Source organism: Vigna unguiculata, chromosome 3 (assembly GCF_004118075.2).
Source record: "Vigna unguiculata cultivar IT97K-499-35 chromosome 3, ASM411807v1, whole genome shotgun sequence".
NCBI classification, from domain to species: domain Eukaryota; kingdom Viridiplantae; phylum Streptophyta; class Magnoliopsida; order Fabales; family Fabaceae; genus Vigna; species Vigna unguiculata.
The window spans coordinates 53,036,141-53,048,800 of NC_040281.1; the positions used below are offsets into that span (position 1 = coordinate 53,036,141).

At 29.8% G+C, this 12,660-nt stretch overlaps 1 protein-coding gene across 1 annotated transcript; it reads right to left on the minus strand.

Moving 5' to 3' along the window:
• Positions 1-3,913: 3,913 nt before the first annotated feature.
• LOC114179655 (protein NRT1/ PTR FAMILY 2.8) lies at positions 3,914-6,309 on the minus strand. Its single transcript, XM_028066068.1, has 2 exons — positions 5,888-6,309; positions 3,914-5,525 (listed from the first exon to the last, which is right to left on the minus strand). Exons 1-2 carry the CDS (start codon positions 6,074-6,076, stop codon positions 4,041-4,043), a joined length of 1,674 nt encoding a protein of 557 aa, XP_027921869.1. The 5' UTR covers positions 6,077-6,309; the 3' UTR covers positions 3,914-4,040.
• Between the last annotated feature and the right edge of the window lie 6,351 nt (positions 6,310-12,660).

A 12,660-nucleotide genomic window follows, 5' to 3' on the forward strand; every position in this document is an offset into this window, starting at 1 on the left:
AAGTGGATGAAGATAAAACATTACATTTTGATTGTAGATAACTCAAGCACAAAAATGCCGACAATAAAACGCTTTTTTCAACATTTTCTCTTTATTAACAAAAATTTATAAAACTATATAAATTTGACTTATATATTTATTTTTTTTATAATTTTTATGATTTCAACTAATTTTATCATTAAAACTATGTTTAGAGAATATATTATTAGCACTTTTCCTTACCACATAAACCATTTATCTTATTGATTTATTCTTGAAGTATTAACTTTTCTCTTGAGAAGTATTTAAAGTAAGAAAATTGTATAAATTATACTAAGTAGTTCTCTAATGATTTTTTGATAGAATGTAAATAAGGGGACAAAGTGAAAAAAGAAAAAAAAAATTACATTAAAAAGGAAATTGTTTGGATTAGAGATTAAAAGGGAAAAAAAGGGAAAACAACTACTCTTTTGTATTGAAGCAAAGTGTTTATAGAACTACTTCATAAATGCTTTAAAAGAGATACTCCTTAACTATTAAAATTTGATACTTATAAAACTGCTATATTTGTATAATTTGATCTCTGAAATATGGAAGACAGAAGATAGTCAATAACTGACTGTTGAAGGGCATTTGTGGAGTTATTCCCGGTGGATGATGATGATTGTTGGTTACTGGATAATGATTCAATAAAACTTGTGTGGACGATGTAAAATTCCTCATCCCACTCATTTAATTGTGCAACAATAATTGTCCCGTCTAAATATCGAATCCCATTTGCCTATAAATCTTATCATCGCATTTCTCATTGCTGTCTCTTCATATTTTAGTCAATACTACACGTCTTTAAGTTCCCATTTCAAACATATATTTTAGTCCCAAAAGTACAAATCAAGTGTAATAATAATCAAAGAATCAAAAACCAACACATTTTTTTAATCTATTTTCTCTCTTCGATTGTGGCTTTCATTTTTTCCCAATCTCCTATTTGTCTATTCTTCAAAGTCCATCGTGAGTGTATAAGACATCTCCTATTTGTCAATTCTTCATAGTCCATGGTGGGTGTATAAGACATGTTTTTACTAGACCTCTCAAACACTCTTATCTCTTTGATGTCTTGATTTTTAAATTATTTTAATTTTCTATTTTTTGTCATGCAAAAGATTCTGATTGTCCTTGAATCGTTTGATGGTATTACATTTAGAAGACATTCCGATAATTAAATCAATAGGTGTCTGCGTACACAAAAATATTAAATACAATAATTAATGTAAATAATTACTTTATTTGGACCTCTATTTATATTATTTGTAAAGAGTTTTTACTTACCTGTAACCTAATTACAAAAGTGGCAACTCTAATAATTTATGTTAAAGTTACAGACTCAAGGTCATTTTTTATAATACATCTTCGAGTCACAACTGAAGTGGGGTACTAAGTGTTGAAAGTGAAAGTGAATGAATCTTTTGTTTGTAAAAATGTAGAGAAAACATACTTCTTCAATTTCTGTCTTACATAAATTAAACAATATCTGTATTTTCAATTCTCTTTTGTTTATAAAAGGTTGAAAAGTGCTCCTTTAATTTAATTAATTTTTTATTGCTGATAAAAAAATGACTACAAACCTAATTACAACCCAGTTGTGTAATAATACGATTATTTAGCTGATTTACGTTAATCGGCTTTTACACTTGTTAATTGCGCTAGATGTTAGATGTTCACCGACCAGTCATATTCGATGTCTCTAAGCCGTTGCTCTTGAATATTTTACCGGTCTATACTACAAAAAACACAAAAAGGAAAAAAAGAAAAATGATGATAAAGTTGTTTAATTAAATAGAAATAGAGACAACAGGGATTTACTTGGTGGTCTTCACAAACACAGTAACTAAGATTTAGATGTAAAAATAAGATACTTTTGAAAACCAGCTGCATCACACAGGAACACCAACGTCAATTCTAAGTGCGATGTGTTTTTCTCGCTTACTATTGCATGCGTAATTAATGAACAAAAAAGTCCTCCTCAATCAGAGTCACACTCACCTTGTTTTCTGGCCAGACAAATTAAAGATTTCACATTTGAACCACTTAAAAGGCATCAAATTTTCTTCCCCCAAATAAAATTAGGTTTTAATTTTACAAATTCAATGTCCCCAAAACTTCAGTGCTCATGCCATAATAGAATCAATCTTGTCATGAGTTGACTCTTATTGGGGTCGTTCTCCATGGTTCCACGTGAATGAAAATGGAAGAACAATAATATGTATTCTTTTTATTTTTATTTTTCATCTTTAATTTACAAAAGTCACAACTTTTCTTTAACTTTAATTAAAAATAAAATAAGTTTATAGTATATAAGAAAGTGAAATTACACTTTACAAATCATTATTGTATACTTTAAGGTAGACTTAAAAATTTGTTTTATAATATGATATTAGAATCGTGAGTCTGAATTGAATTTCTCTTAACAAAATTTATCGTCTGTTGGATTCATAGTTCGATGTCGGATAATTTGTTCTCTAATCTGTTCTCAATTCGGCTCATGTTTTCAAGATTTGTACAGGAAAAAGAAAAGAAAAATTTTTCTTACGCAAATCTTTGAAAACAAGATAATAGTTTTGTGATTAAAAAAAAAAATGTCTGAGACGTGAGTCAAACACGTGGTGATGAAATGAAAGAAGAAAAAAAGGATTTGCCAACAAGCAAAATAAGTTTGGTTAAATACTCCACTCTACTGGCTCTGACTCGTAATTGAAAAAAAGAGCTCTTTTTGGACGCATTTCAAGAAGAGAGAGAGTTGAATAAGGAAATTCAAGAAAATATATCAGAGAGTTTGTCGTCATTCATTCCCCTTCATCTCCACCATCACTTAGATTAATTCGTTAAACTATCCTTAATTGAATACAGAACTTAATAGTTTAATAAACCCTTTAACTTTATCAGATAGACAAGATTATTGTATAGTATCTGAAAAGTGTTGCAAAATTATATTATATAGTTCTTATGATCTCTCGTGTTGAAATGAGTCTTACTTTCCGATGGAGAAGAAGACGGGTATAATTCATTGAATTTTGTATCGGTCTGAGCGTGTAAACGCGTTCTCCACACACTTTTCTAAATTGAGAGTTGGATGTGTTGGACGTTTGTGCAAGTGTGGGGTGAAGAAGACGATTAATCATACACTGTACGTTGAACTCTTGGCGTGGTGTCGCACAATAATTCATCTTTTGTTTTTTGTATCAAGAAATCAATTTCTAAACGTAAACTCACGCCTACATCTCAACCTCTTTTCTTTTAGGAAGCAATCTTTTTCGATAGAATATTCTACATCTCTGTGTTCACGTTTCCAATATATGAATAAGAGTAATTAATATTTTCAATTCAATATTATTTAAAATCTAAAATACAAATATGTTTAAAACAAAGTGCATATTTAATTAGAGTGATGAGGAGATAGTTCTTACTCCACTTCAAGACGCTATTACATCATTAAATTTCTCTGAAATAGGGTAAGTTGAAATGCTAATGTAAAATGATGCAAATAACATGCCGGATTTGGGCCACCAAATGAAACAATTAGAATGGTGTTTGTGTAAACTGTATAAACCAAACCAAATCAAATCAAACATGAACTTACAATTAGTTTTCATTAAATTGATTCGCTTATACATGTTTTAGTTTAAGGTACTGAGTTTGTTTTTACATAATGTGTCCCTTAAATTTAGATAGTACATGATGGGAAAATGTGAATAAACAAAAAGGATTTTTGTCTCTAAATGGGAGACAACTAAAGAGGTAAACTAAAACCGAAATAAACTTAAATTTGTGAAAGAAGAGATTTATCTATTTATATATATGTGAAAGTCTAAAACTTAAGGAAGCAAATTTTGAACTAAAAGTTCTAAACTATTATTTAATGACTAAGTGTTTGAGACACAAGGATAAAAAGTAAAAGACAAAAACTACGCCAAAACATAATTACATTTAGTTTCCTCAAAGAGAAAGAAAATCTACGAAATGAATGTACAGCAGCACTAAAGAACTTGAACTTGTTTAGTTTTTCATGTTGCCCTTTTTGTGGTGCCTGTTGTATCCAATGCCTTCTCCTCATCATTTGGTTCAGATGATTCTCCCACAACGTTTGAATGCTCTTGCTGTGCCTCTGTTTTGACGTTGTGCTTGTTCTTGTTGTCACAATAACGACATGCATACAAATTGAAGTAGATGAAATTCAAACCTCCCAGTGCAGCGATGACATAATAGTAGCTGTCAAGCCTATTATGGTTCAAATCATGACCCCCTATCCATGATGTTTTTCCATTGCTAGAAGTTATTTTATGGAGAATATTGACAATCAAGGAACCCATGTAGTTTGCAATGGACAGGCTCAGAAAGAAGATTGCCCCAGCAACAGTCCTCATGCTCTCTGGCATTACCAAGGCGAAGAATTCCATTATGGAAACAGCAGCAAACGCCTCATTGAGGCCTGATAGTGCAAACTGAGGCAGCAACCATGCAAAGCTTAATGGTGAAACAAACAAACCATGTTTCAAAGCTAAATCACGACGCTTCGTTTCAACAATTGCTGCTACCAACATGCATAAGATGGACAACAAAATCCCAATTCTGATTCTTTGCTTCATGGCTAATCTTGGAGCCTTTTTACCAAGTTTTCTGCCTAGGGGAATGTAGACACACTCGTAAACGAATATCCAAAATGAAAGAGCTATCATTGATGTGAGGTTCATCCAACCAGGTGGGACCTTGAAGTGGGGCCCAATTGACCTATTGCATTGAACAGCTTGAAGCACCCCAAAAGTGTTTTGCTGGTCCATCACAATGAAGCAGCAAATTCCTGCCACCCACACCGGTAGAACTCCAAACAGACATTTCAAGTGTTCAACTTGTTGCAAGCTGCAAAGTCTCCAACTATTCCTAGCCATGCCTTGGTCATTCAACTCATTAGGATCAACTATTATAGCAGCCTTGTCAAGGAACTTGAACCTCTCTGTCTGAACAGTTTCTGCTTCCTCCCCCGATGTGGGAGCAGGATTATAAAGGGTTCTACCAGAAGCCTGCACCTTGCGTTTTCTAAAGGCTGCTGCAATTACTCTGGCCATGTCTGAGAAGATGCTCCCTTGAGGCTTCTTGCAAATGTAAGTGTGGCGGCCAAGTAGGAAGATGGCTATGGACAAAGCAAGACAGCAAGTGGGAATAGCAAAGCCTAGAGTCCAACTCACACTGGTTTGAATGTAGACAACAGCTGTGAGTGCTATAACAAGTGCAATGGTGAAACTGAAGTACCACAGATTGAAGAAGCTCTCAAGTTGTGCCCTACCCTTCTCTGTCTTGATGTCAAACTGATCTGCACCAAAAGCAATGTTGCATGGCCTAATGCCACCGGCTCCTATGGATAACAGTCCAAGACCTAAAAAGAGAACCGCTAGCTGCCAGGATTGTGGAGATTGGCAATGATCACTGTTGTTGTCGCAGGGATGGGGTCTCAGTTGATGTATACCTGCTGTTAGGGTTATGGTCAAAATACCCTGTCAAGTACAACCAAAACTTGTGATTTCCTTCGGTAATTAGAGCAGCAATTACAATTTTGAAACTTCAGTGTTTGTAATGTTCAATCACAGTATAACAATAAGTCTAAAACCAAACAATATAGCTTTCTAATTATCTGACAGTTTATATGATTTATCACATTCTGATATATCAGACTAGAATAGATATTTCATATGTCAATCAGTGAATAGTTTAGCATTTGTTTTCTCATGAATACTTATTGGAAGGTACATGAAGCATTGCAAGGGTAAATACTGGTGGAATGTAGAAATTGATGATTGAAAGAGGAGTCAGAAATGAAAATATTTATGTGCAGGAAGATGCATGTGATTTTCCTTACCAGAAGTGAGGAAATGCTGCCGAAGAAGAGGGTATTGAACCTGCCCAGATAGGTATCAGAAATGAAAGCTCCAATTATTGAGAAGATGTTGGAGGATCCATTCCAAATTTGCACCACATTCACCACATATATGCCACTCAGATTGTAATTTGAGAGCAGGTAGACTGTGAGATTTGCTACCAAACTCATGGATGCCACTTTCTCGAAGGACTCGTTTCCTTTGCAAATCAAGCATGGTGCATTAGAAGAATGAAGATTAATTGTGACGTAAAATATAGAAGATGGATGGAATTACCAATGATGTATCTGATGGATCTCCATCCTCCAGCCTTTGTTGGTGAAGCAGAAGATAAAGAAGAGGGTGGTGGTGTTGGCTCGTGTTCTAACTCTAGTGCACCAGCACAATCAGGGATCGCGTTCTCCATTTTTTATGTTTAGTTCTACTCCTTCACATATGGTATGGTTATGTATAATATACATAATGCAATGTACAAGTAGAAAAGAATTTTGTTTTAATTTATTTTTTCTTCGGTCTGAACCTTTCAAAGCGGTCTAAATTTGAGAATTTTTAGGTTCTTTCCTTAAAAATATAAGATTATGTGTTTGCATCAGCTAGGATTTTAATAACTGTTTTCCTACTATGTTGTGAAATATCTTAGACTCCTGCATAATCCTTGAGAAGTTTGATTTTTTTTTTTATACAAGCATGATATGCATACAAACATAAATATCCTCTCAAGTTAAATGTAAAGGTCAAATTTGGATTAACAAACAGCAGATTAATCTTGTCAACCCTCTTTAAACTGATGTATTTATTATAATTTATTATAATCTTATATCTTACGAACTCCTAAAATATGTCTAAATTTTCTCAGGGTTGAAACAGTCTGTGACTGTTTTTCTATAATTTATTTCAATTATTATAACTATTTTCTTTAGTTTTGTTTTTTATATTACTAGTTTGTTTTAGTTTATCCCGTGACTTTTACAACTCAATTCACCACTTTTTAAATCAGATTTATCAATGTTTTAGCTTCCATTTTGAAATAACAATTTTCATTTTATATATGTCATCCATAAATTGAAATTTTAACTCATTATATTCGGCTCATTTTTCTTTCGTCACAATCTTTCCGTTTTGTAGACCCTTCTTGTTTTTTTTTTCACTTTGCAATTATAATATATATATATATATATATATATATATATATATATATATATATAAACAAAATCTTTTTCTTGAGTTTTTCTTTTTTTCATTTTACTGTGTTTTGATGCTATATTCTCTTTTTGATTTGTGAATTTCTTTTTTATTTGAGTAGACTATTTTCAATCTTTCTTTTACTTATAATGAACATACTTCAAATGATAATAGAAAATTTTCCGTTAATCTTCTCATTCAAATTCATAAAATTATTTTAATTTTAGTATTTTAATATTGATATTCTCTTGTTGAATATGTACAAACTTTATTTTATAAAGATAAAAAAATTTACAATAATCATTTTCTATTGCTCTCAATCAGAGAAAACGTTCTTTTTATTTACAATATTATCATTATTAACTGGCTTTCTTTTCAACTTGATTATGTCATCCTCAATTTTAAGTATCTCGTTTATTTCTATTTCTCTTACAGGAAATTGTTCTTTGTACATAGATATTTATTTTATCTTCTCTTTTTGAATTATCATATTACGAAAATATTAAACATAATTGTTGAAAAATCCTATCAAATTACTTGCTTTGAACAAAATAAACTTGACTCCTTAGTGTTTTCCCTCAAAGAGAATATTAGCAAGAATATATATATATATATATATATATATATATATATATATATATATATATATATATATATATATATAATATGGTTAAATGGTTTCATCCAGATATATAAAGTACACAGTCCACTTGGTTATTAAAAGTTGTACATGAACTCCATATATTGATTATTTGATTCACTATTGTCATTAAAGGATGACATAGTTAATTTGGTATGAACATTGCACACTTTTTATTCTTACTGAAAATTTAGTGAACTTCAAAAATATCCAGAATGAGTAGATATAGTGGAAGAGAAAACTAATTTATTTCTTTTTCAACAATCCCTCCTTTTACTGAGTTACATCTCATCATTTAATTGTTGTTCTCAAAATAGTGGAATGAGATAAATACTCTTAAACACCACTTGAATATTGCTTTTACTATATTAAAGACTTCAGAATGTTGAAATATAATGAAAGTAGATGTAAAGGGTTCACAATTTTTGATTGAGCTAAGGGTGTTGATACTAGAAGATATGCCTTTGATTACTGTTTCTTCATAGGATTTGCAAATATTTAATGGAAAAGTAGAAAAAAAAATGAATTATTTGAAGATTTTTCTATGAAGTTAAAAAATATAATAATGACTTGAGCTACTTGTGAAACACAGTGACCTTTCTATTTTTGTTGCAAACTTCTGTACTAAAAAGTATAATGACCCTCTTCTATTGTATACTATGACAATAGATGGTGTTTTTTGGATAATTAAATATAGATTATTACACTGTTCAACATAAAATTAAATCATGACTCCTCATCTTAAATGTTTGATCTTGAGTTCCTCATCTTTTTAGACAACATTAATCTGAAGTTTGACATAATATCTCTACATTTATGATACAATATTCCTATCTTCTCTACCTTGTTTCTATTTTATTTTTTTAATTATATATATATATATATATATATATATATATATATATATATATATATAAATTTATCTTTTATTAAAATACATAAAATTTATAATTGTTTTAATTTTTCCTTTTTACTTACATTGATGTGCTTTTTTGTATAGTCTTCTACCATTGGTTTGTTAAATTAGAGATTATTATTCAATACATAACCCATTATCAACATTTTTATTTACAAGTATAAAATTTTACCTAATATTTTTAAATTATTTGTTAATTTAATTTTTAAACATTTTATGTTAGTCAAAATATTATCTTGCAATATATTATTTTGGATAAATATAATTATATTTACCTTTTGGTATTTCATATGAAAAAAGTGCAATGCTTAAAATGTTCATTCTTATAAAATTTGAATTGCACAAATAAAAAATAATTACTATAAAATAAAAGCACTAACATAAATTAGTTTGAACTTGACGTCTATATAAACAAACATGTATGGAAAAAATTATTTTAAGATTTTTAGAAAAATATTAAAACTAAATTTTCTTATTCTTGAGGTAATATAATTAATGAATAAATAACTGTACATGTTTTCAAATTATCTCATCCATTAATTGTAATATATGAAAATAATAGTTTAAAGTAGAGTGACGGATCGCATTATCATAACCAAAAGGGTTACCATACACTTGAAAGAAAATATATAACATAAAAAAAAGGAACTCACCTTTAAGGGGAGATTGTTAGGAATAGTCCAAGTGAGTCAAAGTCTGGATCAAATAGACAAAATTAAACACTATATAAGATGAAAGACCCATAATCTCATTGCCTTAAGGTTTTAGGATAAAAATGGTATCAAATACCTTATATGTATAAGACCAATGTCATATATATAGAACTATAATCTCTCAATGACTAAAACCCGTATGATAAAATATAAACCCAACATACACCCACACAAGTTAAGCTGATGTTGTAAGATGATTGATCAAGTCATCAAAGCAAATCAAATCACCAATATGTAAAGAAAGAGCATAACATCTATATTGAATTAAGTGCACTACAAAGAGTTAAGGAGTTACATCCAATCCTAACAAAAAAAAATATATCTGCTCATAATGGTTTCTAATACAAGTGCAAGGAGATGTTGTCATCCTCCGATAGTTCTTTTTAAGCGTATTACAATATATCCTAGGAACTTTACAGTTGAATATTACAAAACCAGTGTCAATATCAATATACAAATAACAAAGCAAATTTATGTTTTTATAGAAAAATAATTACTACTTCAGCTCCCAAAATGTTGGTCAAGCATGACGTTTCCTCCCTAGGTGGGTTTCTATCACGCTTGAGCTTTTGACTTAGTGGTCAGCAATTAAGCTTTCATCTTCAGGTGAGTTTTCTTTGAAGCTTAGTTGCCATTTCTGGAGCTTGAGATTTCTTTTTGCAGTGAAAGTTTTTTCATATGTGGCTCAATATCAATATCGTTGCTCAACGGCAGGACTTGCAGCAAACCGTCTTACGGTGCTCAACGTCAACTTTTGGGTTCAACATCATCTTCTTGATTTCTTTCATACAAACACGTTAAATTTCATGTTTTATAACTTCTCTATTCCGTATTTTGTAATTTAAGACAAAATATGTTGTTTTACTATAATTTACATAAAGTTCATATAAAATAAGTGTCTAAAACACGTATGATAAAATATAAACCCAACATACACCCACACAAGTTAAGCTGATGTTGTAAGATGATTGATCAAGTCATCAAAGCAAATCAAATAACCAATAGTAAAGAAAGAGCATAACATCTATATTGAATCAAGTGCATTACAAAAAGTTAAAGAGTTACATCCAATCCTAACAAAAAAGAATATATCTGCTCATAATGGTTTCTAATACAAGCGCAAAGAGATGTTGTCATCCTCCGATGGTATGACAAAACTAGTGTCAATGGCAATATACAAATAACAAAGCAAATTTATGTTTTTATAGAAAAATAATTACTGCTTCAGCTCCCAAAATGTTGGTCAGGCATGACGTTTCCTCCCTAGGTGGGTTTCCATCATGCTTGAGCTTTTGACTTGGTTGTCAGCAATGAAGCTTTCACCTCCAGGTGGATTTTCTTTGAAACTTAGCTGCCATTTCTGGAGCTTGAGACTTCTTTTTGTAGTGAAAGTTTCTTCATGTGTGGCTCAATGTCAACATTGTTACTCAATCGCAAGACTCGTATTTGAATATTGAGTTAATTATCTTACGATGCTCAATGTCAACTTTTGGGTTCAACATCATCTTCTTGATTTCTTTCAATTTACATGTAAAAACATTATAAACACGTCAAATTTCATGTTTTATAACTTCTCTACTCCTTATTTTATAATTTAAGACAAAAATGTTGTTTTATTATAATTTACTTAAAATTCATATAAAATAAGTGTCTAAATAATATATAATTTTAATTAAACTAGACATTTATCGAACTATATCAAGAATATAAACTCTCTTCTTCGTATAAACGACATATTGAAACACTCTTGCATGTCGTATATAAATTTGATGTCACTCTTATAGTGAATTATTTATGTTACATTATTATATATAATACAAATCTTTGTATGAAGTAAAAAATATAACAATGACTCAAGCTGGTTGTGAAACACATGACCTTCCTAATTTTTATTTATTTATACTTAGATGACCCTATTATATTATATTGTGAAAATAAATATGATTTTAATGGTGTTTTTTCAAGAGAGAATTAACCACCTAAGGATAGATTATTTACATTGTTCATAAAAAATGTTTGATCTTTAGGTCCTCATCTTCTTTATACAACTCCAATCCAAAGTTTGACATGTTTAATCTTTGTACATCAACTTAAGGTGGAATGTTAAATAAAACTTAAACTCTATCATTCTTATATCACAATTTTTTCATCTTCTCGCCTTATTTTTTTGTTATATATATATATATATATATATATATATAAATTATCGTTTATTAAAATACATGAAATTTATAACTTTTAAAATTTGTCCTTTTTACTTAGATGTGTTTTTGTGCGATCTTGTACCATTGAAAATATTTATTTTAATGATGATTTTTATTTTTGTTTTGTAAAAGAAAAATTATATTTCAGTTTATTCAATTAGAGCTTATTGTTGAATACATAATCCCATTATCAACATTTTACCTACATATTTTTAAATTATTTGTTAGCCACAATATTATCTTGCAACATATTATTTTGAAAAATATAGTTATAATTAACCTTAATTAGTATTTCATATGAAAATAATATAATGCTTAAAATGTTCAGTCTTATAAAATTTGATTAGATGAAAATGTTACAAATTTATAAAATTTGAGTTGCACCCAATAAAATAAAAGCACCATAATAAAACTTAGTTTGAACTTGACCGCTAAATAAACAAACATTTTTTGAAAAACTTATTAAGATCTTTAGAAAAAATAAAACCAACTTTTATTTATTTTTAACTAAATAATTATCGAGACTTGTTTAAATATATCAGTTTAATACTATTTTTAAAGACGTGTCAATTAATTCACAAGTGTCACTTTTTTTTTAACGTGTTGAAGAAGTAGGAAAAAACAAGAACATAGGAACTATCGATAGTTTTTTTTTTTTTTCAATTTAATCTAATTGTATTATCGTTAAAATTTAAAGATAAATATATCTGACATTTATCTGCCACCGTAAAACAATCATCACGCGCTACTGCTGATGTGCTTCTTACTTCTCTAGTATTTGGCTCCTACAGATTACAGTTTTGTTTGATTTGGCACCTACAGATCACAGTTTTGTTTGAGTTGGCGAGTAAGTTTACACCCACACAAACTCGAGTGGTTTAAGAGTGTATTTTTGAATTTCGGAATTTCGTTCTGAACAACGATTGCTTCAACCTGCACCACTTTTCATTCCGATTTTCAAAATACTTGTCCTTTTTCCCTATCTATATCAAATATTTGAGTAATTAAGTTTTATAACAAATAAAATAAAGTAAAATATCAGAGTAGGACCAGAGCACTCTCTTACCTTTGCATGGAATTATTCTCACTGTTTTCCCTA

Excerpts from the sequence above, each read along its gene's own strand:
- LOC114179655 (XM_028066068.1), bottom strand. The coding sequence starts at position 6,076 with ATGAGTTTGGTAGCAAATCTCACAGTCTACCTGCTCTCAAATTACAAT. Across the intron at positions 5,526-5,887 it reads GCAGCATTTCCTCACTTCTG|GGTATTTTGACCATAACCCT; the intron begins GTAAGGAAAATC and ends TGTACTTGACAG.